The sequence below is a fragment of the Bradysia coprophila genome (assembly GCF_014529535.1).
Source record: "Bradysia coprophila strain Holo2 chromosome X unlocalized genomic scaffold, BU_Bcop_v1 contig_590, whole genome shotgun sequence".
Taxonomy (NCBI): Eukaryota; Metazoa; Arthropoda; class Insecta; order Diptera; family Sciaridae; genus Bradysia; species Bradysia coprophila.
The window spans coordinates 64,574-91,223 of record NW_023503353.1 but is presented as its reverse complement, the minus strand read 5'-3'; the positions used below and the strand labels follow the sequence as shown (position 1 = coordinate 91,223).

General features: G+C 32.7%; 3 protein-coding genes across 6 annotated transcripts; 1 reads left to right on the top strand and 2 right to left on the bottom strand.

Moving 5' to 3' along the window:
- Positions 1-98: 98 nt before the first annotated feature.
- On the bottom strand, positions 99-5,682 carry LOC119070233 (cytochrome b5-like). The gene is made up of 3 exons (XM_037174504.1): positions 5,403-5,682; positions 702-903; positions 99-629 (listed from the first exon to the last, which is right to left on the bottom strand). Exons 1-3 carry the CDS (start codon positions 5,514-5,516, stop codon positions 535-537), a joined length of 411 nt encoding a protein of 136 aa, XP_037030399.1. The 5' UTR covers positions 5,517-5,682; the 3' UTR covers positions 99-534.
- A 1,540-nt stretch (positions 5,683-7,222) lies between these two features.
- LOC119070240 (small RNA 2'-O-methyltransferase-like) lies at positions 7,223-22,506 on the top strand. 3 transcript variants are annotated; one of them, XM_037174513.1, is made up of 6 exons: positions 7,223-7,557; positions 7,619-7,696; positions 11,775-11,944; positions 21,084-21,266; positions 21,333-21,911; positions 22,010-22,506. In XM_037174513.1, exons 1-6 carry the CDS (start codon positions 7,405-7,407, stop codon positions 22,164-22,166), a joined length of 1,320 nt encoding a protein of 439 aa, XP_037030408.1. In that variant the 5' UTR covers positions 7,223-7,404; the 3' UTR covers positions 22,167-22,506. The 3 variants fall into 3 exon arrangements, with proteins under 3 accessions (XP_037030408.1, XP_037030407.1, XP_037030409.1); XM_037174514.1 differs by lacking the exons at positions 7,223-7,557; positions 7,619-7,696 and adding exons at positions 7,888-9,316; positions 9,427-11,552 and having other exon boundaries at positions 22,010-22,253; XM_037174512.1 differs by lacking the exons at positions 7,223-7,557; positions 7,619-7,696; positions 21,084-21,266; positions 21,333-21,911; positions 22,010-22,506 and adding exons at positions 7,878-9,316; positions 9,427-11,552 and having other exon boundaries at positions 11,775-11,911.
- On the bottom strand, positions 22,346-25,340 carry LOC119070239 (nibrin-like). 2 transcript variants are annotated; one of them, XM_037174509.1, is made up of 3 exons: positions 25,141-25,340; positions 22,567-25,076; positions 22,346-22,490 (listed from the first exon to the last, which is right to left on the bottom strand). In XM_037174509.1, the coding sequence occupies exons 1-3, from the start codon at positions 25,166-25,168 to the stop codon at positions 22,431-22,433; spliced, it is 2,598 nt and encodes an 865-aa protein (XP_037030404.1). In that variant the 5' UTR covers positions 25,169-25,340; the 3' UTR covers positions 22,346-22,430. The 2 variants fall into 2 exon arrangements, with proteins under 2 accessions (XP_037030404.1, XP_037030406.1); XM_037174511.1 differs by having other exon boundaries at positions 22,567-25,067; positions 25,141-25,291.
- Between the last annotated feature and the right edge of the window lie 1,310 nt (positions 25,341-26,650).

Here is a 26,650-nt window from a genome sequence, read left to right as displayed (position 1 = left end):
TGCAAAGATTAAGTAATTGAGAATGATTGTAAATAATAAAATGTTGATTTTAAAATAATATTTTCGTTTATTGATCCACCAGATTATAATAATTTTCATGCGTTGTATAAAAAACTGATTTTTTATTTAAATTTCATTCTGTAAAATTTAATGTGTAACAATAATTCATTCCAATTCAATTATATAGATTCGCTACCTAAAATATCTTCTTTGCCTAAACTATTGCAAAAAAAATCTTCTGATTAGGTGGTCTACAATTTTTAATTCACAATTATATTCCATTCCAGTTCTGTGTCATTAAGGCAACATTTATATAAATTGTATAAAAATTAGATTTTTAGACGGTAGATTAACGAAAAGAAGATGTACACACACATCACTAAATTAGTCCCATAATTCCGAAGAAGAAAAATACTAAATGCAATGAATGAAATTTGTTATAAATCTAATGTGTCTGACGATTTAACTTCAGTTTCTGACGATTTTACAAGAAAAATTGATCAAAATTTGTTTCAATTAACGGATCTTCGTTCGTTAACCAGAACAATCTATTGTTGCACAAAAAGTATCTGTAGATAATTGTTGCGAATATACCCAAAATAAGCGGTAACATCCATTGGCGATAGGAGCTTTATTTAGACAAAAGAGAAATTAAGAGTTAACTTCATCGACTTCATTGAACTTTAAAAAAAATCATTTACCTTTCGTCTTCTTTGTTGGCATTCTCTGTGGCCAATCAGGTGTAGATCTTTCATTCACTGTTGTTCGTTCTGATTCGATAATTTCACCTACTTTGAATTTTTTCATCATTTCCCTTGCATCCGAGCTATGGCCAACATCTTCGAATGCCTCGGATGCTGTTCGTCCACCTTGCTCCAATAGTACTTCTTCTCCTCCAGGATGCTAAAAGTAAAAGAAAATTTATTGTATGGATCAATCAGTTACTGGAGGAAAAATGTTAAGAAAGATATGCAGATATATGGGCAAGTCTAGCTAAATCGTGAAATTTCAAAATATTCTCACTAAACCTCAACGACTTCTGTAACCTTTTTTCTGAAAGCTATTGACAAGCCAGACGCGTAGTTTGAGCTCCATATGGTGGTAGCTTGGTTGGTAACAATTTAACAAATTTCTGCAAACATTTACCAATGAGATTTTGAAAGAAACTCATTCAATTTTTTTCTTTACAAGTTATAGGTACGATCTTTTAGATTCAATGAAAAATTGAAATATAGGAAAATCAAATTAAAATGATCGCTTCTGGGGATTGTGAGTGCATCGTGATTCGAAACTTACAATGCGAACATTTGAAATGTTTTTATTACATTTGCAGAGTTTATTCAGTGTAAAAGTTCGACTAACATGCAGCAAGCTCGATTACAGAGAATAGACATGTAATAATGTAATAAAAACAGGTGAAATGCTCACTATGTAAGTCAATACTTGTTTTCGAATCATCATATCATACTCTGAAAATTCTCAGTATCGATCACCTTAAATTGATTTTCCATTATTAATCTTTCGACGAAGGCCTTATCATTTATAACCTAAAATGTGATCTGTAATTAAACATTCTTATGTTGGAAATACCTAGATCAAGAGAAGTGGCAGTGTTAACAATTATGCAGGTGATTTAAGAAATTTTGGAACAAAGTATTGAATGACTGAAACAATAAACGCAAATGCTATTCCTGCAAATAGTGTTGCATGCAGACTATTCGCAGATCGTTTTTCTTTTAAATGAAGAAATTCGAGGTCAAAATTTCGTTTTTTAATAACGTATACAGTTGATGAGTCTTTTCTTTGATTGTATTAGAGAGGATAAATGAGAAATTACTCTCAGTATTTATCCGTCAAGACTTTTCAATGAATTTTTGTGTACGTTGATGTTTGGTAATTCTTTTGGGCAGATTTCATTTCTTTGCGTTTCGTTCATATCTTAATATCGGGAATTTTGATAATGTCAATGCTGGACAACATCGCAATCGCAATAGGTTAACTGGAACTGAATGTACTTTGTTGAATTTCAATATTTTTTGACAGGAACACTTCATTCTCTTTGTCGAATTTATTTCTCACTTTCGCATTCATTTCAAATCAACAATTGGATTCCTCCTTTATTTAAAAGCTTGACTGCTTTTCTAAAGAATTTAAAAAGTAGTTTTTTGAAATAAGATTCAAAACGTTTGTGACTTGTGACATTATCATCTTATATATTGAGTAAATTATAATTTTGAATAATAGTCTCCAGTCTCCATGAAATACTATTTTCAGTAACTGCGAACAGTCTACATGAAGCACTATTGGCAGGAACTGCGAATAGTCTCCATAAAGCACCATTCTCAGGAACTGCAAAAAGCGTCGGCCAACGATAAACAATGTCACATAAATGCGATGTTTCGTACAGGCTTTACTAATTGAATCAATTCAATGAATTTCATTAGAGAAAGCTGGTTACTTTATAGATCATTTTAGGGCTACCTCAACAAATAAAATCGAATTATTGAAATCAAGTCGGGAATGTTCTAACTTCTTTCGATGTCCGTGTAGTACACGTTTACCAAACAACAAGTTGATAAGATAATTATTATCAGGTAAACTTTGTTCAAATTTTCCGATAAGTGGAATCAACACAAAACAATGTTTCTAAGCATTTCTCATCGTTACAATTCATTTTTCGAATCGAAACTTCCAGTAGGAAAACGAAAAACAATTTGTCATGACTTGTGCAAAAGAGAATAGATTTAGCAAATACGAACGAGAGATAGCATATATGGATTTAGCAATCTTATCTGACAAAAATAGTAATATTGTTTGTCATGATTATGCGAGTTCTTAGTTTTAGTGATTGTAAGGTAACATTTTCTAATAGAAGATTAACAGTATGACAGTATTACGTTGTCGAATAATCGAATTTCAATTTGTTTCCTGCTTCTAAAATGAAAATACGCTAGGACTAGGAGTAGAACCTGCCATGAGATGACAGAATGAACTGTGCGGTATTGATCAGTATTATGTAAAACATCCTTCGCGTAAATGATATCATGAGCAGTGCCGGACTGGCTCGAAAGAACCCTTTGGAGGCTTTATGCAACTCAGTTGTGAATTAAAAAATTTTCAAAGAAAAATCCAAAAGACCCTTTGAGAATCAGCAGATTTCCCAGTATGGCCAGTTCGGCACTGATCATGAGGATGCTAATAACTTCCGTTTGTTGTTATCAACGATCACCGCTCGAAGGTACTAGAACTTGAAATGCCTACAAAACGATTGTGCATTAATATGCTGAGTTAGACCGTGAACTTTCACTGTGAAACCAGTTAATTCTTTCATTTTGTTCTGATATACGAAGCAGTTTGTGGTTATGCTTCTAAACTGTTGTATGTAACTGATAACAGTTTACAAAATTATTTCGTATTGTCATATTATTCATAACAAAGGTAAAAGAAACTTTTGAATTAATCGAGTCATTGTTTAAATCGAAAATAAAACTTTTCCTGTAATTTCAATCGCAAATTTTGCAATTCAATCGTTATCGTATTATAGAGCACTGGTCATTACGTTGTGACACATACACATACATTGTATATGTCGTACAAGCAGAGTCGAATATAACAGAAATATTTTTGATTTAATATTTAGGTATCAACCTGTTTTTATTATCATAGATATTGTAAATCCACCGTCCAAACCAACACAGTCGAATAAAATGATGACTGGCAATATAAAATAATTCTCCTCCGCAAAATTCAGCAGCACTAAAAACACGGAGAGCGATAAGATGGCACAACTGAAACCAGTGAAATATCTGTTTAACTCGGAAGATTATGTAAGGTCTTTCGAAATTTTTACTTCGTTTTGTGAAATTACGACTAAGATAAACATTTTATCAATGCAAACACTGACTGAACCAGGTAGAGAGCGTACAAAACACAGTGAGACTGGAATATATGAATTGACAATGAGAAATACATTTTGATTAGATATTTGGGAGAATAAATTTACATGATCAAAATGCTATTTAAATGTACTGTAACCTTGCTCCTGATTCTGCATTAAGTCTACACTTTTTGCTCAGTTTTCTTTTTACTTGTTAAGACTTGTCTATTAAAACAACTGATTGAATATTAGCGTTATAAATGATCGTGAAATAGAATGCATAAGAAGAGAACGATAGAGGGGTTGTCATTGACCTTAGCGGTCGCAATTAATCATAGTAGATTATGAACCAGTTTATAACTTTTTGATCTGATGTTTAAAATCGTCTTTACTATTAGCCCGGAAATGGTTCGTTGTGATGCTTGTGATAATTTTCATTTCCACGAAGCTTGACGAGGTAAAATACTTTGCATTATGGTCTGGGCATTGTTTTTTTGAGTGGGATTATAACCCTTGCCTTCGGCGCTTCCGACTATCAAAAAAAAACGATACAAAGACGTTTGGATGTATACTTTTACCCCGAACGGAAGCCAAATAACCTATAACGTGTACAACTATTTCGAAATGTTTGTGTGATTGGTGGCATTTGTCTGTGATTCTTTTTCCACAAAATTACAAATTCTGCAACTATTGATATATGGAATGTACTTGGAGAGAAATAGTGTAGGTTGGGACCTATTGAAATTGGACGCATGCCATTTGACATTTACACCAACTTTTTAAAGTTAATGTTGTTTAGCGATACAATCTACGACCGATTATGCAAACAAGTATTTACTATGGATTTTGCATCCGTTGTCGCTTTATGACAAGTTTTAAATGCAAATGCGTTACACTATCGTTCTTGAGTAAGTATTTACTAAATAATCGCTTCGACTTGAATGGATTGAATGAAGTTCATGCTGAAAAACTTATCCCATTTTAATGAGAACGTTGAGTTGAAGGTTGTCCGAAAGCGTAATGAACGATTACATATTTCAACATTGTAACATCTTCAATTACTCAATTTAACACGTTAGCGATTTATTTTTTTCTTTTCTTTTATCTTCGAAAATAGGTATTAACACTTTATCACGCAATACATTTTGAATTAAGAGTTCCTAGGTAACAAATACAAACAAAGAATTTTCGACATAAAACCTAGTATAATTAAATAATTGAATTGTCAGAGACTTTAGAAGGCATGAAGATGATGATTTGGAGTTTATTAAGCTAAATTTGATCATCGACCTTGAAGTATTCAACTTTGAACACTACAAGTGCTACTATACACAACTGATTTTCGAACGCACACAGCAACAGCATTTTCAATCTCAAATCAATTTAATTGATAAGACAATGTTCAGTAATGTAAGAGTGTGGAATTTCTTACTCATACCGAAAGTAAAAATTAAATTTGATTACATTAAAGACGGAACATAATCATGCGTTGCGTATGCAAATCAAAAATGTAACTTTTGCTTACCTCATTTAAAAATTCGGTAACATCATAAACGTTGTTGTGAATGACAAACCATACACTTTTGTTGGAATTGTGTTTTGCCACTTCGGCTAAACTGTATTGCTTGAATTCAGACATTATACTGTATCAAATTGACTTTTAGACGAACGCCTTTGTAATTAATGCGATGTTCGACAATGAATATGGAGGTATTGTTGTGAAAAGTGAAACTTTTTTGTATATTTTCACTTGAACTTTACAACGTCTCACGCGGACGACTGTACAGCAAGAACTAGTAATGACGAGTGGGATGGTGTGTATTGCGACGATATTTTTTCGAGTGGAGTGACGTGTATTATCCACTTTATTATATGCAGCGCTGCACATTTTCGAAGTTGAGTCTCGTTCACTTTATCTTTTTGGCTTTTTTTTAATTTCTTTTTATTATCATTCTAAAAAAAATCAATTTGCGTGGAATACAAAAATTTCAGTAAAAAACATTTTATCAAACTTCAATATAGTAAAAGTATACAGTGAAGGTAAAACAGGTATGTCAGTTTAGCCCATATGTATCTTCTACGCATTGCGAGTCGGCCATGTCAAAATAACATAAAAATTTTCAAGTTTCCCAGCTTTGAACAAAATGGAATTTCTCAACCGCTTGTCGGGAGGGTTATGCTCAAAACAAACGACGCATTGAAAACGTGTTTTGGTCCTATTTTTCATTGACAGATGCAGCAGCCGCAATTTTGAATAGAAAAAGTTCTAACTTCATTTGACAGTTTCGAAAATTTCGTCATGAAAAATAGGACCAAAACACGTTTTCAATGCCTCGTTTGTTTTGAGCATTATATTTTGTTAGACTCATTTTTGTAAGGTGATTCTAACAATACAATCCACCAGCTGATGTCACGCAATGCGAAGTGTAAGAAAGGTGAAGAAAAGTACATGCACATCATGCACATGCAGTGCGCATATGATTCATCAAGGTTTACCCTAGTAGTGCTCCCCAAGTTAATGATAGCCCAAAAATTCGTTCTGTTATAATTGTACGATCGTTGAATAAAAAGTGAATTATGACAGATAATTCCTCTGGCATTTCCTAACTTCTATCGGATTTTTCGATGGATTTGGGTTATTTTCGATATAAGTGAGGTGTTCCAAGATTGGTTTCTAGATTTTAAGATTCAGACTGATTTTTCTAGAATTTATTAATATCCATAAGGTTTTTTAATCTGCCCCTTGTGACGCAAATTTCTTTTTGTAAAATTTTCTTTCACAAATTTTTTGGGCCCATTTTTTGTTAATAAAACTTTTGCGTACGGCACACAATGCGTCACCCTCAGCGATATCAGTTATTTTGTAAGTAAGATAAAGGACTTGCGTCACATTTACCATTTAAGGGTTTTTTGACCGATACGGAAATATATGGAAATTCCCACCGAACCTTTTGAATTTTGGATGCCAGGCAAGGAAATTATATACTGATAGAAGGTGGATATCGCACAAGAAATGCGAGATCAACACCTCGCGAGATTTTGACATTAGGCGAGATAAATCGGCAACGGTAGTCTGTTTTGGTTATCCACATTTTTAAAATTATAGCGTGACCTTCATACATTCTTAATCAGAGTGTGCTAAAATTTTAAAAATGTGGATAACCAAAACAGAAAAACCGGACTACCATTGCCGATTTATCTCGCCTAATATCAAAGATCTCGCGAGGTATTGATCTCGCATTTCTTGTTCGATACCCACCCTCTACCTTGACCCTACATTGCATCACTATCCTTATTTCGAATATTTTTTCAAAAATTGAACAGCATCCTGTTCGTATATTCGAACATTTTAAGATCCAGTTGTTTTTCGATGGTTTGTGATGATTTGTGTGCTGGAACAAAACTAAACATTGATAAGCTCGATTTAAAAATAACATTTTCAATTGGAAAATGAAAGTGATTCCAAACAATAAATAATTCAAATAATTCTTCAACTGTTTTCCAAAGTCCTGACTTTATACATCAATATGTTTAACATTAAGTTTGAGAGTCAATATAAACCGGTCGCACATTATGATGATGAGAAAAAATTAAGATTTGATCCTCCCGTTTACGAGCAGAGATACTCCTCCGTCCTACGATTTTTGCAATTGGAGCGATGGTCTAATCATTTTAAGAAGGTGCTTCATGACATTTTATGTGCTCATTTGTTTTGAATTTCATCTACTTTATCTGTAACAGATAGTTGAATTTGGATGTGCCGAGATGCGATTGTTAGTCTTCCTGAAGACATTACCAAAAGTGGAACATATTTTGCAAGTAAGTAAAACTATTTCTATTGTTAACCAATTCATTTTCATCCTGGCCATCGTTTCTTATGCCTTTTCACATGAACACAAAAACATAAACAATAAATGGGTTCACTTACATACACAGTTAATCAGCTGTTGTACTTCTCTTTCATTCCTTTCATTGCATCATGGTGGTTTTTCTTTTCGAAGAGCGGTATTGAATTTTCGAACTATTTGGAGGTTATGGACAAAACGTATTGGCATTACCTTTTGGTCCTGTCGGCACTTTTACGTAAAATTTAGTTAAATTTGTCGTTCCTAGTAGAAGTGAATCGTATTTTCACTACGTTAGTCGCGATTAATCGTCAAAATTCGGCTGTGAAATGAATACTTGATACAATAACCACATAATCCGCGTGCACTTGATCCATCGCAATGGATATCTCATCGCCTATGGACTGTAATAGTCAAATAGCAACAAATTTCGACATGGAAATACTAACATCCATGACGAACACGGACCTGCTTGTACGCCTTATAAAGGATCAAGAAGCGGAGACTGTCGTGCTGAAAAATCAACTTTCATCGTTGAATTCGTCGGCCTTGCAAATGAAAAATTGCTACACTTCGGAGAGGACGAAAAAACGATCACATTGAGAAGGAAAATCGGCAGCTGCTGATGCAAATAAAAACTTTGGAGGAAAATATTTCGCAGTTGGAGAATAATTTGCTCAACGACGCAGCCCTTCATAAACAGAAAACAGCAGGTTTGGAAAATAGCCTGGCCAGTGCCTACAGACATCTAATGATCCAAAGAAACGTTCTGAAAGCCAATCATTTAAGCATTAAAGATCCGCATCAGCATTACAACAATGCGAAGGAGTTTCTTACGAAACGTGGTGAAGTTGTCGTTGAAGACATCAAGGATGTGAAAGTTATCAGCAAGAAACAGAAAGCGGTAAACGCGTCTACCATGACTGACCAATGTGATAGTTTAAAACCGAAAGAAGTTAAGCAATTTTGCGACAAAGCAACGATGCACTGTCCAATGGTGTCGACCGCTACGCGTGGAACAACCACTTCTACGTTCATTAAACAAGCGGATGCAGCTACCAATTTCCCAGAGCCGATGACCATCGACGTTGATGAGATTTTCCGCATAATGATCGATGATATGCCACCAGCAATAACGCCTATTGAAGATCTACCATCTAAAACACAATGCACGCAAACCGAGCCACCAGCTCAGTTGAATGTTGGAACAATAACCAGAATTAAGAATATTCGACGGAAAATTAATTGTGCCAGCGAGTATACTCAACCATTGTCAGCATCGAGTCCTCTATGTCGAGTGAAAAGGAAAAGGACGACAGTATTCCGGATCTTCTAAATTTGGATTATTCTGGCAATGGTTCACCGATCAACCAACAGCTGACCAAATTGTGGCAAATGGTCGGTCAAATGATCTTTGGAATCATCGGAAGTGGCGAGGTGTTCAATCATTCAAACAATATTAGTTTGATCAACGATAATTTGAATCAAATTCGAAGAGTCATTGAGATGGAGTCACAACCAGAAACACAATTTCACAGCTTCGTGGACGAACAACGTACGAGCGAAGATTTTAACATTGCGACTGCTGTAGCAGGTAATTCATTCCTTTCATTATTGCACGTTTGATGGACATGTATCGTGCACGCTAGATTGATTTTTATAGATTTTCCACTTCTTCTAAGAAAATGTTTTCATTACTTTCAGGATCTGGCATCGGTAATAGTGTCAGACAACACAATGCTTTGGATCCCGTTAGTAGCTCACAAAACCCACCTCATAATCAACTATCCTCCAAACAAATACAAACAGATGCGACACAAACAAAGCCCACCTCGCCACGCACTAATACTCACGATTATTCGACGCACAGAGGGGCACTCTCCATTGACTCATTTACCCAATGTCAAACGGAAAGTATTTTCAAAAAACCAGCTTCAAAAACTAAACGAAAACTGGCAACGGATGATTGCACAATTAGAAAGCGTATTTGTCAGAGAAAAATGACTCCTACACGAAGATCCAGTCAAATGGATGACTCGAAACCGAAGAGTTCCATTCAACATAAAGACTCTTCCTGTGTTTTCGAAGCAGCGAGTACATCAAATGATCGCGTCAAACAGTCAACATCTCCCATCGACGAACCTGACGCGTCACTGGTGGAAAATATTCTTCGCTTCTTCAAGATGCCAAACTTTATTGAACCGATCACAGACCCACCACATATACTGGAAGCGATTAACAGACTTAGTAAGGCTGAAAAAAGCACCAAAAATATTCATATCCCGGAAGTAACGGACTTTCCGGCCATTGTTCCGACAACTGTTGACTCTGAATCAAAAGACTCGATGTCGGTCGCCTTGCCAACTCACTCCCAGTCAGACGATTTAAAGTCACCAGATGTATCAATGGAATTGTCAACATACGACGAATTTGAATCTCCAGCTTCCCCGCCGCCATCCACAACGACATCGTACCAAGCACCGATTATTATCCCCACATCGCCAAAGAAATTGAACAGTTTAGTCGTCGAAGGCATACTAGCTAATTTCGACAAGAATAAAAGAACGTCACTGAGACAGCGAAAGCTTAAAGTACCCACAGTAGAAGAGGAACAAATAATAACCTCAACACGAAGTAGAATCGAACAATACGTAGTGGCGGAGTGGAATGGGAACGAAATCGATACATGTTGCAAAGACTTATCAACCGTACGTCCAAGTGTTCTATCAAAGTGTATTCTTGAAGTTGTAACCAATACGAACAGCGAACCTTTATCCAAAGAATTTACGCCACCAGCTCCATCATTACCGAGAACTCATCAGAAAATTGTCGTCCTGATCAAACGCATCAGTCGGACTGTGAACGGATTCGAGGATTTAGTGCTGTTTCAATTAGAGAAAACAATGTTTGTTTTGGGAGATGAACAAGTAACCATAGCCGGGGGGTTGAACCTTACGCATTTGTTTATCGGATTGACTGCCTGCGCGGACGCAGAATCGAATGGATCATGCGTTTTGTTCGTCTACAAATGCTTGTACTACTTCTCCATAAAGGCGATACCGATGATTTATTCAGTATTAATGGCATATCCGACTATATTACCAAAGTTCGATGATGGTGAAAAGGTTGCCGATTTCCTTAGGAATACTACAAACATCTTGCAGGCCACATTTGTTATTATTTTGATCAACACAAATTTAAGCGAGTCAAATCTTATCGACTCCGGCAACTCATTGAGAAAGAGAGACCTGTCGACGTATCTGAAAACGTACTACCACTATCCCTGTATGAGACCCACAATCGACGATTTTGTGGATATTCTATTAGATCGACTAACGAATAGCTGTAATTTAGGCAACATTCCATATTCGCTAATTTTGATAGCGAAACGGAATGGTACAGTGTGGGCGGACCATATGGTGCAACGGAAGCTGTTGCCAAAACTTAATCAATTTCTATCAACCATATCGGATGGAACTGCAAACGATGAACGTATAGCAGTTCTGGTATCTGCGATATCATCAATCATCAAAACTTATCCAATCACCAAAGATATCTCCGGTTATCAGCAATTATTTCATAAAATTCTGGATTCCACAACGAGACAAACAATTCAGGAAGAGGCTGTGATGGCTCTACTGCGAACTAGTCGATTCGGCATGGTTGATGTTTATAAACAAATTTGTGATTGGCGGCCACAAACCGCAGTGCGCAGACAATGCTATTTGATGTTAAATACATTTCTGTACCGTCAGAATTTGAGTTATTGGCAGAATTTTTAATTCATGCTGTGATGTTAAGGAATGAAGATTGTGATTGATGATTCATTGGTAATTATAACAATTTGCCTTGAAATTAACTTATTTGCGTTTCTATTTTTCTTTCAACTTGGTCCTCAGCTAGGAATGAATCACAGGAGACGCAATTTTGCTATAGATTCTTCAACTCCCTGTTGTTTTCGTTGTCATTCTACTCTCAACTAGATAAAAAGTCTGCCCTAATTACAGACGTTGAAGATGGGTTCATAAGTTTGTTGTTCTACTGTATTTCAGGTCGACATCGACGAATCTCTGTTAGTGCGCAACTCATTCAAAGCAAGACCACTAATTTGCGATTACCTACGCCAACGAGAAACTCAACTTCAGGTGGACGTTTACTGCGGCAGCATCGATACTCAACATGATTGTCTTCTCAACACAGACGTTGTAATTGGTATTGAAATGTAAGTGGGACGTAGGAAGTAGGTGTTGCGATTTGTGTTGTTGTTTATGGATCGTCATTGTGGCAGATATGAATTTTGAAGCAAATCTCTGTCATAGAATCACAAAAGTAGAGGCTTAGGGTAACATAATAGGATATTAGTACAGAATCACATTGAGAAAATTCAACGTTTTGCCCTCCATTGCTTATTACGGTGAAGTTTCGACCAAAATTTGGTCGACCAAAAAATTTTCAAAGTAGTCTCATCTAGCCTTGGCTAGATGTTGAAACAACATGTTTGGTCGACCAAAAATTAGTCGATTTTTTGCTTGTGTTTTCATCTATATTTATTTATTTTGCAATTTAATCCAACGGGCTATAGTCCCAACTGAACATATTAAAAAAAATTAAAAGAATAAGAATAAACAACATTTTTGGTCGACCAAAATTTGGTCGTTTACTGAAGGATTCAGAAGAATTCAAATGTTAAGGCAAATCGACCAAAAATTGGTTGACCACAATTTCGTCGACCAAAAAATGGTCGTTTACTGAAGGATTCAGAAGAATTCAAATGTTAAAACAAATCGACCAAAATTTGGTTGACCACCATTTCGTCGACCAAAATTTGGTTGAACACCATTTCGTCGACCAAAATTTGGTCGTTTACTGAAGGACTCAGAAGAATTCAAATGTTAAGGCAAATCGACCAAAATTTGGTTGACCACCATTTCGTCGACCAAAATTTGGTCGTTTCCCGAAGTGTTCAAAAAAAATTCAAATCTTAAGGGAAATCGACCAAAATTTGGTCGTTTACTGAAGGATTCAAAACAATTCAAATGTTCATCATTTGGAAAATAATTAATTTAAACGTTAAAATTCATCATTTGGAAAATAATTAATTTAAACGTTGAAATTCATCATTTGGAAAATAATTAATTTAAACGTTAAAATTCATCATTTGGAAAATAATTAATTTAAACGTTGAAATTCATCATTTGGAAAATAATTAATTTAAACGTTAAAATTCATCATTTGGAAAATAATTAATTTAAACGTTGAAATTCATCATTTGGAAAATAATTAATTTAAACGTTGAAATTCATCATTTGGAAAATAATTAATTTAAACGTTAAAATTCATCATTTGAAAATAATTAATTTTAACGTTGAAATTCATCATTTGGAAAATAATTAATTTAAACGTTGAAATTCATCATTTGGAAAATAATTAATTTAAACGTTAAAATTCATCATTTGGAAAATAATTAATTTAAACGTTGAAATTCATCATTTGGAAAATAATTAATTTTAACGTTGAAATTCATCATTTGGAAAATAATTAATTTAAACGTTGAAATTCATCATTTGGAAAATAATTAATTTAAACGTTAAAATTCATCATTTGGAAAATAATTAATTTAAACGTTGAAATTCATCATTTGGAAAATAATTAATTTAAACGTTGAAATTCATCATTTGGAAAATTATTAATTTAAACGTTAAAATTCATCATTTGGAAAATAATTAATTTAAACGTTAAAATTCATCATTTGGAAAATAATTAATTTAAACGTTGAAATTCATCATTTGGAAAATAATTAATTTAAACGTTGAAATTCATCATTTGGAAAATAATCAATTTAAACGTTGAAATTCATCATTTGGAAAATAATTAATTTAAACGTTGAAATTCATCATTTGGAAAATAATTAATTTAAACGTTAAAATTCATCATTTGGAAAATAATTAATTTAAACGTTGAAATTCATCATTTGGAAAATAATTAATTTAAACGTTGAAATTCATCATTTGGAAAATAATTAATTTAAACGTTAAAATTCATCATTTGGAAAATAATTAATTTAAACGTTGAAATTCATCATTTGGAAAATAATTAATTTAAACGTTGAAATTCATCATTTGGAAAATAATTAATTTAAACGTTGAAATTCATCATTTGGAAAATTATTAATTTAAACGTTGAAATTCATCATTTGGAAAATAATTAATTTAAACGTTAAAATTCATCATTTGGAAAATAATTAATTTTAACGTTGAAATTCATCATTTGGAAAATAATTAATTTAAACGTTGAAATTCATCATTTGGAAAATAATTAATTTAAACGTTGAAATTCATCATTTGGAAAATAATTAATTTAAACGTTGAAATTCATCATTTGGAAAATAATTAATTTAAACGTTGAAATTCATCATTTGGAAAATAATTAATTTAAACGTTGAAATTCATCATTTGGAAAATAATTAATTTAAACGTTAAAATTCATCATTTGGAAAATTTAATTCAATTTAATCCAACGGGCTATAGTCCCAACTGAACATATATAAAAAAATTAAAAGAATAAGAATAAACAACATTTTTCGTCGACCAAAATTTGGTCGTTTACTGAAGGATTCAGAAGAATTCAAATGTTAAGGCAAATCGACCAAAAATTGGTTGACCACAATTTCGTCGACCAAAAAATGGTCGTTTACTGAAGGATTCAGAAGAATTCAAATGTTAAAACAAATCGACCAAAATTTGGTTGACCACCATTTCGTCGACCAAAATTTGGTTGAACACCATTTCGTCGACCAAAATTTGGTCGTTTACTGAAGGACTCAGAAGAATTCAAATGTTAAGGCAAATCGACCAAAATTTGGTTGACCACCATTTCGTCGACCAAAATTTGGTCGTTTCCCGAAGTGTTCAAAAAAAATTCAAATCTTAAGGGAAATCGACCAAAATTTGGTCGTTTACTGAAGGATTCAAAACAATTCAAATGTTCATCATTTGGAAAATAATTAATTTAAACGTTAAAATTCATCATTTGGAAAATAATTAATTTAAACGTTGAAATTCATCATTTGGAAAATAATTAATTTAAACGTTAAAATTCATCATTTGGAAAATAATTAATTTAAACGGTTGAAATTCATCATTTGGAAAATAATTAATTTAAACGTTAAAATTCATCATTTGGAAAATAATTAATTTAAACGTTGAAATTCATCATTTGGAAAATAATTAATTTAAACGTTGAAATTCATCATTTGGAAAATAATTAATTTAAACGTTAAAATTCATCATTTGAAAATAATTAATTTTAACGTTGAAATTCATCATTTGGAAAATAATTAATTTAAACGTTGAAATTCATCATTTGGAAAATAATTAATTTAAACGTTAAAATTCATCATTTGGAAAATAATTAATTTAAACGTTGAAATTCATCATTTGGAAAATAATTAATTTTAACGTTTGAAATTCATCATTTGGAAAATAATTAATTTAAACGTTTGAAATTCATCATTTGGAAAATAATTAATTTAAACGTTAAAATTCATCATTTGGAAAATAATTAATTTAAACGTTGAAATTCATCATTTGGAAAATAATTAATTTAAACGTTGAAAATTCATCATTTGGAAAATTATTAATTTAAACGTTAAAATTCATCATTTGGAAAATAATTAATTTAAACGTTAAAATTCATCATTTGGAAAATAATTAATTTAAACGTTGAAATTCATCATTTGGAAAATAATTAATTTAAACGTTGAAATTCATCATTTGGAAAATAATCAATTTAAACGTTGAAATTCATCATTTGGAAAATAATTAATTTAAACGTTAAAATTCATCATTTAGAAATAATTAATTTAAACGTTGAAATTCATTCATTTTGGAAAATAATTAATTTAAACGTTGAAATTCATCATTTGGAAAATTATTAATTTAAACGTTGAAATTCATCATTTGGAAAATAATTAATTTAAACGTTAAAATTCATCATTTGGAAATAATTAATTTAAACGTTGAAATTCATCATTTGGAAAATAATTAATTTAAACGTTGAAATTCATCATTTGGAAAATAATTAATTTAAACGTTGAAATTCATCATTTGGAAAATTATTAATTTAAACGTTGAAATTCATCATTTGGAAAATAATTAATTTAACGTTAAAATTCATCATTTGGAAAATAATTAATTTTAACGTTGAAATTCATCATTTGGAAAATAATTAATTTAAACGTTGAAATTCATCATTTGGAAAATAATTAATTTAAACGTTGAAATTCATCATTTGGAAAATAATTAATTTAAACGTTGAAATTCATCATTTGGAAAATAATTAATTTAAACGTTGAAATTCATCATTTGGAAAATAATTAATTTAAACGTTGAAATTCATCATTTGGAAAATAATTAATTTAAACGTTAAAATTCATCATTTGGAAAATTTAATTCAATTTAATCCAACGGGCTATAGTCCCAACTGAACATATATAAAAAAATTAAAAGAATAAGAATAAACAACATTTTTGGTCGACCAAAATTTGGTCGTTTACTGAAGGATTCAGAAGAATTCAAATGTTAAGGCAAATCGACCAAAAATTGGTTGACCACAATTTCGTCGACCAAAAAATGGTCGTTTACTGAAGGATTCAGAAGAATTCAAATGTTAAAACAAATCGACCAAAATTGGTTGACCACCATTTCGTCGACCAAAATTTGGTTGAACACCATTTCGTCGACCAAAAATTTGGTCGTTTACTGAAGGACTCAGAAGAATTCAAATGTTAAGGCAAATCGACCAAAATTTGGTTGACCACCATTTCGTCGACCAAAATTTGGTCGTTTCCCCGAAGTGTTCAAAAAAATTCAAATCTTAAGGGAAATCGACCAAAATTTGGTCGTTTACTGAAGGATTCAAAACAATTCAAATGTTCATCATTTGGAAAATAATTAATTTAAACGTTAAAATTCATCATTTGGAAAATAATTAATTTAAACGTTGAAATTCATCATTTGGAAAATAATTAATTTAAACGTTAAAATTCATCATTTGGAAAATAATTAATTTAAACGTTGAAATTCATCATTTGGAAAATAATTAATTTAAACGTTAAAATTCATCATTTGGAAAATAATTAATTTAAACGTTGAAATTCATCATTTGGAAAATAATTAATTTAAACGTTGAAATTCATCATTTGGAAAATAATTAATTTTAAACGTTAAAATTCATCATTTGGAAAATAATTAATTTAAACGTTAAAATTCATCATTTGGAAAATAATTAATTTAAACGTTGAAATTCATCATTTGGAAAATAATTAATTTAAACGTTAAAATTCATCATTTGGAAAATAATTAATTTAAACGTTGAAATTCATCATTTGGAAAATAATTAATTTAAACGTTAAAATTCATCATTTAGAAAATAATTAATTTAAACGTTGAAATTCATCATTTGGAAAATAATTAATTTAAACGTTGAAATTCATCATTTGGAAAATTATTAATTTAAACGTTGAAATTCATCATTTGGAAAATAATTAATTTAAACGTTAAAATTCATCATTTGGAAAATAATTAATTTAAACGTTAAAATTCATCATTTGGAAAATAATTAATTTAAACGTTGAAATTCATCATTTGGAAAATAATTAATTTAAACGTTAAAATTCATCATTTGGAAAATAATTAATTTAAACGTTGAAATTCATCATTTGGAAAATAATTAATTTAAACGTTAAAATTCATCATTTGGAAAATAATTAATTTAAACGTTGAAATTCATCATTTGGAAAATAATTAATTTAAACGTTGAAATTCATCATTTGGAAAATAATTAATTTAAACGTTGAAATTCATCATTTGGAAAATAATTAATTTAAACGTTGAAATTCATCATTTGGAAAATAATTAATTTAAACGTTGAAATTCATCATTTTGAAAATAATTAATTTAAACGTTGAAATTCATCATTTGGAAAATAATTAATTTAAACGTTGAAATTCATCATTTGGAAAATAATTAATTTAAACGTTGAAATTCATCATTTGGAAAATAATTAATTTAAACGTTAAAATTCATCATTTGGAAAATTTAATTCAATTTAATCCAACGGGCTATAGTCCCAACTGAACATATATAAAAAATTAAAAGAATAAGAATAAACAACATTTTTGGTCGACCAAAATTTGGTCGTTTACTGAAGGATTCAGAAGAATTCAAATGTTAAGGCAAATCGACCAAAATTTGGTTGACCACCATTTCGTCGACCAAAATTTGGTCGTTTCCCGAAGTGTTCAAAAAAAATTCAAATCTTAAGGGAAATCGACCAAAATTTGGTCGTTTACTGAAGGATTCAAAACAATTCAAATGTTCATCATTTGGAAAATAATTAATTTAAACGTTAAAATTCATCATTTGGAAAATAATTAATTTAAACGTTGAAATTCATCATTTGGTAAATAATTAATTTAAACGTTGAAATTCATCATTTGGAAAATAATTAATTTAAACGTTGAAATTCATCATTTGGAAAATAATTAATTTAAACGTTAAAATTCATCATTTGGAAAATAATTAATTTAAACGTTGAAATTCATCATTTGGAAAATAATTAATTTTAACGTTGAAATTCATCATTTGGAAAATAATTAATTTAAACGTTGAAATTCATCATTTGGAAAATAATTAATTTAAACGTTAAAATTCATCATTTGGAAAATAATTAATTTAAACGTTGAAATTCATCATTTGGAAAATTATTAATTTAAACGTTGAAATTCATCATTTGGAAAATAATTAATTTAAACGTTAAAATTCATCATTTGGAAAATAATTAATTTAAACGTTAAAATTCATCATTTGGAAAATTATTAATTTAAACGTTGAAATTCATCATTTGGAAAATTATTAATTTAAACGTTAAAATTCATCATTTGGAAAATAATTAATTTAAACGTTAAAATTCATCATTTGGAAAATAATTAATTTAAACGTTGAAATTCATCATTTGGAAAATAATTAATTTAAACGTTAAAATTCATCATTTGGAAAATAATTAATTTAAACGTTGAAATTCATCATTTGGAAAATAATCAATTTAAACGTTGAAATTCATCATTTGGAAAATTATTAATTTAATCGTTGAAATTCATCATTTGGAAAATAATTAATTTAAACGTTGAAATTCATCATTTGGAAAATAATTAATTTAAACGTTGAAATTCATCATTTGGAAAATAATTAATTTAAACGTTAAAATTCATCATTTGGAAAATAATTAATTTAAACGTTGAAATTCATCATTTGGAAAATAATTAATTTTAACGTTGAAATTCATCATTTGGAAAATAATTAATTTAAACGTTGAAATTCATCATTTGGAAAATAATTAATTTAAACGTTAAAATTCATCATTTGGAAAATAATTAATTTAAACGTTGAAATTCATCATTTGGAAAATAATTAATTTAAACGTTGAAATTCATCATTTGGAAAATAATTAATTTAAACGTTGAAATTCATCATTTGGAAAATAATTAATTTAAACGTTGAAATTCATCATTTGAAAAATTATTAATTTAAACGTTGAAATTCATCATTTGGAAAATAATCAATTTAAACGTTGAAATTCATCATTTGGAAAATAATTAATTTAAACGTTGAAATTCATCATTTGGAAAATAATTAATTTAAACGTTGAAATTCATCATTTGGAAAATAATTAATTTAAACGTTGAAATTCATCATTTGGAAAATAATCAATTTAAACGTTGAAATTCATCATTTGGAAAATAATTAATTTAAACGTTAAAATTCATCATTTGGAAAATAATTAATTTAAACGTTAAAATTCATCATTTGGAAAATAATTAATTTAAACGTTGAAATTCATCATTTGGAAAATAATTAATTTAAACGTTGAAATTCATCATTTGGAAAATTATTAATTTAAACGTTGAAATTCATCATTTGGAAAATAATTAATTTAAACGTTGAAATTCATCATTCTTAGTGATCACTTGAATACCACATTTGAGAGAATCATTAGATGCTTCCAGCATAGACTTCCCTTTCGAATCCTCCTGCTTCATATCATTCTCCAAACTCGCCGATTTTATGGTATCCTTTGAGCACCAGCCTTGAGTCGGTATCGGAACGGGAGGAGTCGAAATGCAAAACTGGCCAATTTGCCATCCAGTTGAAACATTGTTCGATTTCGCCTTGTCGGCGCGATCATTTCGTTTCCTTGGCCTTGAACGGATAGTTGTGTTGCCTGTGAATGTTTGTGTCAGTGCTGGTCTGCTCAACCAACTATCTGGTGCAATTTGAGACTGAGGTTGTGTGATGGGTATGGGTGGTAGCATCGGAACTGGTGCAACTGGTCCGCTTGATCGAGGATAATTTCGATTATCATCAGAATCTGAGTCACTGCCTTTGGCTGGTCGTGACTTTTTCACTGATGGCTCGTTGTTGAATTTGAATAGATCATCGTCGCTATCCGAATCATTGCCGCCAAAAATTTCGTTATCATCATTTGGAAAATAATTAATTTAAACGTTGAAATTCATCATTTGGAAAATAATTAATTTAAACGTTGAAATTCATCATTTGGAAAATTATTAATTTAAACGTTGAAATTCATCATTTGGAAAATAATTAATTTAAACGTTGAAATTCATCATTTGGAAAATTATTAATTTAAACGTTGAAATTCATCATTTGGAAAATAATTAATTTAAACGTTAAAATTCATCATTTGGAAAATAATTAATTTTAACGTTGAAATTCATCATTTGGAAATAATTAATTTAAACGTTAAAATTCATCATTTGGAAAATAATTAATTTTAACGTTGAATTCTTCTTGAACGGTGAATTCTTCTGAACCCTTCAGTAAACGACCAAATTTTGGTCGACGAAATTTTGGCCGATTTCGCTTAACATTTGAATTCTTTCGAATCCTTCAGTAAACGACCAAATTTTGGTCGACCAAAAATGTTGTTTATTCTTATAGAGGAAAACACAAGCAAAATGCAAAAAATCGACGAATTTTTGGTCGACCAAAAATGTTGTTTCAACATCTAGCCAAGGCTAGATGAGACTACTTTGAAAATTTTTTAGTCGACCAAATTTTGGTCGAAACATCACCGTAATCATTGCTTATGATGAGTGAACTCTCACAGCAATGAAATGTAATAATGAGAATGCGAAAAGTACAGCAAGACATTAGTGATTCGACTTGATTTGCCCAAGCTCCCAACTTCTGCAATGGTCAAACGTTCAACAACAAATTTCCATCTCGTTATGTTGGATGTTCTAGTTACTAATACCATTGTATTTTCTTACACATCAATAGAATCGAACATCTTTACCCGGAAACCATCGAAAATGTACCCTACAATATTTTCGGCTTCATGAAACCAAAAGTTGCCCTGTTCACGACTCCCAATTCAGAGTGCAATGTTCTGTTCAATATGACAGAAAAATTTCGCCACGACGACCACAAATTTGAATGGACGCGTGAGCAATTCGAAGACTGGTAAGACTCGATTGTAGATGTCGACCTGCTATGCATTCCACCAATTATACATTCATTCATCCACAGGGCCTACAACATATGTACACGATTTCCAGATTATAAAGTTGCTTTTTACGGCATTGGTCCTGGACCTGACGGCACTGAACATCTGGGATGTTGCAGTCAAATGGCCTTATTTGTTCGTTGCGATTTTTACGACCTAACGTCGAATGGCTGTGGTGACACCACAGCTGAGGGATTTTCCTATAACAGCAACCAGCTTGACCTGCCACAAGTTATGAAAATTCAAAGCGAATCGGTTTTAACAGAACATGTCATCATTAATAAAGAAAGTGCATCAGAAAAATCTACTACAGATGATATCAACCGCTCTATAAGTGATGAAGTCGAAGAAATGATTGTTGACATGGCCACAACACATATCGATATGGAAAGTTACAGATTGGTCACTACTTGCATTTATCCAAAGAATATGGACGACAGATCTCAGGAGCAGAAGATTTTCGATGAAGCCTGTTTCCATCTCAGTCGCTATATGAACTTGAATGATGATCACTATGATGCCGACAACGATATTATAAAAGTTCCTGTCAAGCGAATATTCGAATTGGTATACAAATTTACTTCGGATATAAACGAGTTCAGGTAAGCTTCCGCCGTTCATCTTACGTTTGCACTTTACTGTTTCTGTAAAGCCGTCGAGTCAATTCGAACAAGAAGATTCAATCGAATGTGTCTTGCAGATACGTTATGCGTAAAAATAACTACACAATCGACGAGGATGATGTCTTTCTCATTAAACCGATGGACACGGAAAGTGACGAAGAAGACGACATGCCCGCCAATTGTGTTGATGCGCTTCCACGCCAAGTAGCATCGTCAGATGAAGATTGGGATTAAGTTTTTATATTTTGTACTGTTATACTATACATTTTGAGGAATATTGAACAAACTTACGTGGAAAATAAATATTTTGGTCACTTTTCATATCTAAACAAACCTTGGTTGTAGTAGTTTCCAAGTGCAGCGGGAGGCGGCTTCAAATGACCAAAGTTTTGTGGTAAGTTAAAGGCGTCAACTTATTAAAGAGTAAACGAGAATTTATTTGATAAATGAAAATTAACTTCGCAAAAAAATAGGACGAATTTTTGAGCAATTCGCTGATCAAAATTCGTAGATTTTTGTAGTTTTTATAATTTCTGATGGCACGATGAAGCTCTGCTTCTGTGGAAATGTAAAGGAAAAGCGGAAATAATTTTTGTAATTTTTGTTTTACTGTTATCATCGACAAACTACTCACCTTGAACACTTTACCGCTGGTACTCATCAAATTCATACTCTTAGTGATCACTTGAATACCACATTTGAGAGAATCATTAGATGCTTCCAGCATAGACTTCCCTTTCGAATCCTCCTGCTTCATATCATTCTCCAAACTCGCCGATTTTATGGTATCCTTTGAGCACCAGCCTTGAGTCGGTATCGCAACGGGAGGAGTCGAAATGCAAAACTGGCCAATTTGCCATCCAGTTGAAACATTGTTCGATTTCGCCTTGTCGGCGCGATCATTTCGTTTCCTTGGCCTTGAACGGATAGTTGTGTTGCCTGTGAATGTTTGTGTCAGTGCTGGTCTGCTCAACCAACTATCTGGTGCAATTTGAGACTGAGGTTGTGTGATGGGTATGGGTGGTAGCATCGGAACTGGTGCAACTGGTCCGCTTGATCGAGGATAATTTCGATTATCATCAGAATCTGAGTCACTGCCTTTGGCTGGTCGTGACTTTTTCACTGATGGTTCGTTGTTGAATTTGAATAGATCATCGTCGCTATCCGAATCATTGCCGCCAAAAATGCTTGAGGTTGGACCACGATGAGCGGTTCGTTTACGCTTCGAGGGTGTATCGATTTGAGTTGATGTCCACTTTGGCTGGGAATTATTTGCGGCACGTGATTGCATTTGACTTCCTTGGATAATTGAGATTTCTGTAGGAAAAGTTTCGGAGTTTTTCTCCGTAGAATCACGTTTATTTCCACTTTGTTGGACAGTACGCGTATGTTGATTGTTTGTGTTTTTAGTTGTAGTACTCGGCTTAGAGCTCAGACTATCCCTTCCTTCTATAACTTCTTTTCGGCTTTCGGTTACATGTTCAGTCGTTGAGAAATTTTGAATCTTTGAAGCGGATCTCGCACTGCGCTGTGGAATATCCAAGCTCTGGTTCGATCTGGTTGCCGATGCAAGACTCTTGTCCGACGAATCTCTCTTGCTCGATGTAGCACTTTCATCCGGTGCAGTGTTTTTATCCAGCAGACCTTTTGTGGTCGATGCAGTACTCAGCTTAGCGCTTTGGTTCTTCATTCCTTCTATTGGACTTTCGATTCCATGTTTTGTCTTCGAGAAACTTTGGATTTTTGAAGCGGATCTCGTACTGCGCTGTGGAATATCCGAGCTCTGGCTGGCTTTGGTGGTCGATGCAACACTTTTGTCCGTCGAGCCTCTCTTGCTCGATGCAGCACTTTCATCCGGCGCACTATTTTTGTCCAAAAGAGCGTCTGACTCAGCGCTCTTGTTCAAATTCCGTTTTTTTACCGACCGTTCTTCGATGTCACTTGAATTCTTCCGCTTTTTATTGTTAACCTCTTCCATCGACATGGCAAAATCGACACTCTGTATTAACATGGCATCATCATCGTCATCCATTAGTTCAATTATTTCGGAATTACTGGGAACAGTTGATGCCAGTGTATTCGGCTGGTCGATTGTCTCAGGTACATTTATAGAACTTGTCGATGATGTTGCAGAACCTCCATTTTGATTAGCTGGTGTATCGTTAGCTAACAATTTAGACGGAACCGTTCGAGGCTTGCTTTCGAAATTATCTTTCAACGTGTGGTTAGGATTGCAGAATTTATTCAGCGAACAGTGTAAAATGGCAAGACTGATTTCCGAGTCCGGAACCATCCGACTTCCTTTTGATATCAAAAAATCGTTCAATTCATTCGCAGTTTGCACAGCTACTTGACTCTGGGTTGAGCCCGATGAATCACTTATCACAATTACCCCTGGATTAACGAGGCTCCTTCGTTGCCACTTTTTCGTATCGAGCGATGAACATTTTCCCATGGCACATTCAATGATGCCTTTGAACGTTTCCATTTGTCTGCTGTTCATGAAAACTAATGTTTTTCCAACGAATAACCGTTTTCGGTCAATGTTCGCCTCCATCGACCAGGTGTTTCCACCCACACGCTCCACAATAGCTGGTTGAAACATTTCCACTTTGGGCATAGTACCGTTACTACGAATGGACGACAACATAGCTCTGAAGTAATCGGGTTTAACAATTGGAATGGCATGACACAAGCCTTGCAACACTTTCACAGTTAGTGTCAAACTTTTCACGACCAGATGAGTACAAGTGTCCGACCATTGATCGACAAATTGACCGCCCAGAGTGGTAATGTCTCTTTTCAAGTTATTTTTCTCACGCTCGTTCAATGTTGAAGTCAGAACGACAATATCCACTTTCTCCAGCTTCCACGTAAAATCAATGAATCCAAATCGTATGGTGTCACCGTCCTTCAGTAGAACCGGTACTTTCGGATCAATTCGTACATTTGAATTAATTTGCTCGTTGATATAGGTGCCGTATTTTGACTCGGTGTCGATAATTTCTACACGATCTTCATAGGGATGAAGAGTGGCATGAAATCTACCCAACGACGATTGAGTCTGTTCGCCGACAATGTCACATGTCTTGTTTCGACCCACCGTGTAATGGGGCTTATCACAAAGGAGGTAGACTTTGTCTTCTGAAACATTAAAATTAAGCTTGAATCTCTCGCTCATTGTTATACGCACACGATTGTTACATACCATTATTAACTCTGCTTAAAATCCACATTGCTATGGTGAAGAAGCAGTAATCAACAATGTGCAACGAATGACTTAAACTGTACAATAAACAATCTCAAATCTTAACAAATATTTCATCACAATAAACAACTGCTTGTATTGAGTCAAATACGGTGTGATGTAGAGAAAGGTTATGTTTTGACATTTACCAGTAGTAGAAGAAAAGAAAATGGAAAAATTGTACTAGTGTCCTACGAAAAATTTTGAAAAACTTTTTTGATTGTGTGATTTTTGACATCAGTACGTCACTTTGCGACCCCCTTATGTCCGGAATTACCCTACAGTAACAGTAGACTTTCGAAAAACCAAGAAAATTTTTTGTTGGTTTTTTGGGTTTTGGAGCCCATTTTCCCCGTGAGGGGTTTGTAAATTTTCCATGTTAAATATAAAAATCCTAAGGACGTTGCAACTTGCATTGAGACACTTCAAGCATACTCCTTATGGTATTTTCTATGTTCCCGAACCTACCTGCTCACCAATCGCTGTAAAACAGATCTCTTATTCCACATTTTCATCAATAACCAAAAAAATTCAAAAAAGCCTCATGAAATAAAATCGTTGTCTCTAACATTTCTGCAGTAGTAAGTGAAGGCGAGAGGCAGGGGAACATAGAAAATACCATAAGGAGTATGCTTGAGGTGTCTCAATGCAAGTTGCAACGTCCTTAGGATTTTTATATTTAACATGGAAAATTTACAAACCCCTCACGGGGAAAATGGGCTCCAAAACCCAAAAAACCAACAAAATTTTTTCTTGGTTTTTCGAAAGTCTACTGTTACTGTAGGGTAATTCCGGACATAAAGGGGTCGCAAAGTGACGTACTGATATCAAAAATAGATTTATGAATGTGGCAGTAACGTTTTGGAACACTGTGGCGACACAACGCTGTTGAGATGATGTAATTTTCGCGGTGTAAAACTAACATTAGGGAACTAACATCTGAGAAAATTTCAACTAAACATCATTTTTGATCATACCCTCAATTTTTTCGTCTTCTAAGTCGAAAATCTAGGTTTGATGGTAAACACGGTAAGCAAAACACACATATTTAGAGCTCTTATCCAGTTTGTGGTAGCTGTGCAAAGCAACACATTAGAACAATTCAAATTTTTTTGAGATAAAAAAATATCTCTAAACAGTGAACGGTGTTAAGGAATCTCGCGCCACGTCATTCACAATAATTCACAAAGTGACATCTTCCTTATACAAAATGTATCAAAATGTGAATTATTGTGAATGACGCGGCGCGAGATTCCTAGCAACCCAGTGAACAATTATATTTGCAAAATTTATTTGAAGCGTTTTGAAAATTTTTTTCCGAGCTGAGACCGTCTTTTTACGTGCGAATTGTTGATAACCACATAGCCGTTTCTAAAAGGTTAACGCTGACATGGTGCTCGAATTCAACTATAACTCGTCTTCGAACAACCGCCTCGAACAAGAAACTGAAAGCCGACACACAGGTATTCTC

What these genes read in the sequence shown, in the direction of transcription:
- LOC119070239 (XM_037174509.1), bottom strand. Translation starts at nt 25,168, where the DNA reads ATGTGGATTTTAAGCAGAGTTAATAATG. An exon ending in TTTAAGCAGAGTTAATAATG is followed by an intron (nt 25,077 to 25,140) that starts GTATGTAACAAT and finishes TTAATGTTTCAG; the next exon opens with AAGACAAAGTCTACCTCCTT. An exon ending in CCAGCGGTAAAGTGTTCAAG is followed by an intron (nt 22,491 to 22,566) that starts GTGAGTAGTTTG and finishes ACATTTCCACAG; the next exon opens with AAGCAGAGCTTCATCGTGCC.
- LOC119070233 (XM_037174504.1), bottom strand. Translation starts at nt 5,516, where the DNA reads ATGTCTGAATTCAAGCAATACAGTTTAGCCGAAGTGGCAAAACACAAT. An exon ending in TTACCGAATTTTTAAATGAG is followed by an intron (nt 904 to 5,402) that starts GTAAGCAAAAGT and finishes TTTTACTTTTAG; the next exon opens with CATCCTGGAGGAGAAGAAGT. An exon ending in GCCAACAAAGAAGACGAAAG is followed by an intron (nt 630 to 701) that starts GTAAATGATTTT and finishes GTCTAAATAAAG; the next exon opens with CTCCTATCGCCAATGGATGT.
- LOC119070240 (XM_037174512.1), top strand. Translation starts at nt 9,013, where the DNA reads ATGTCGAGTGAAAAGGAAAAGGACGACAGTATTCCGGATCTTCTAAAT. An exon ending in CATTGCGACTGCTGTAGCAG is followed by an intron (nt 9,317 to 9,426) that starts GTAATTCATTCC and finishes CATTACTTTCAG; the next exon opens with GATCTGGCATCGGTAATAGT.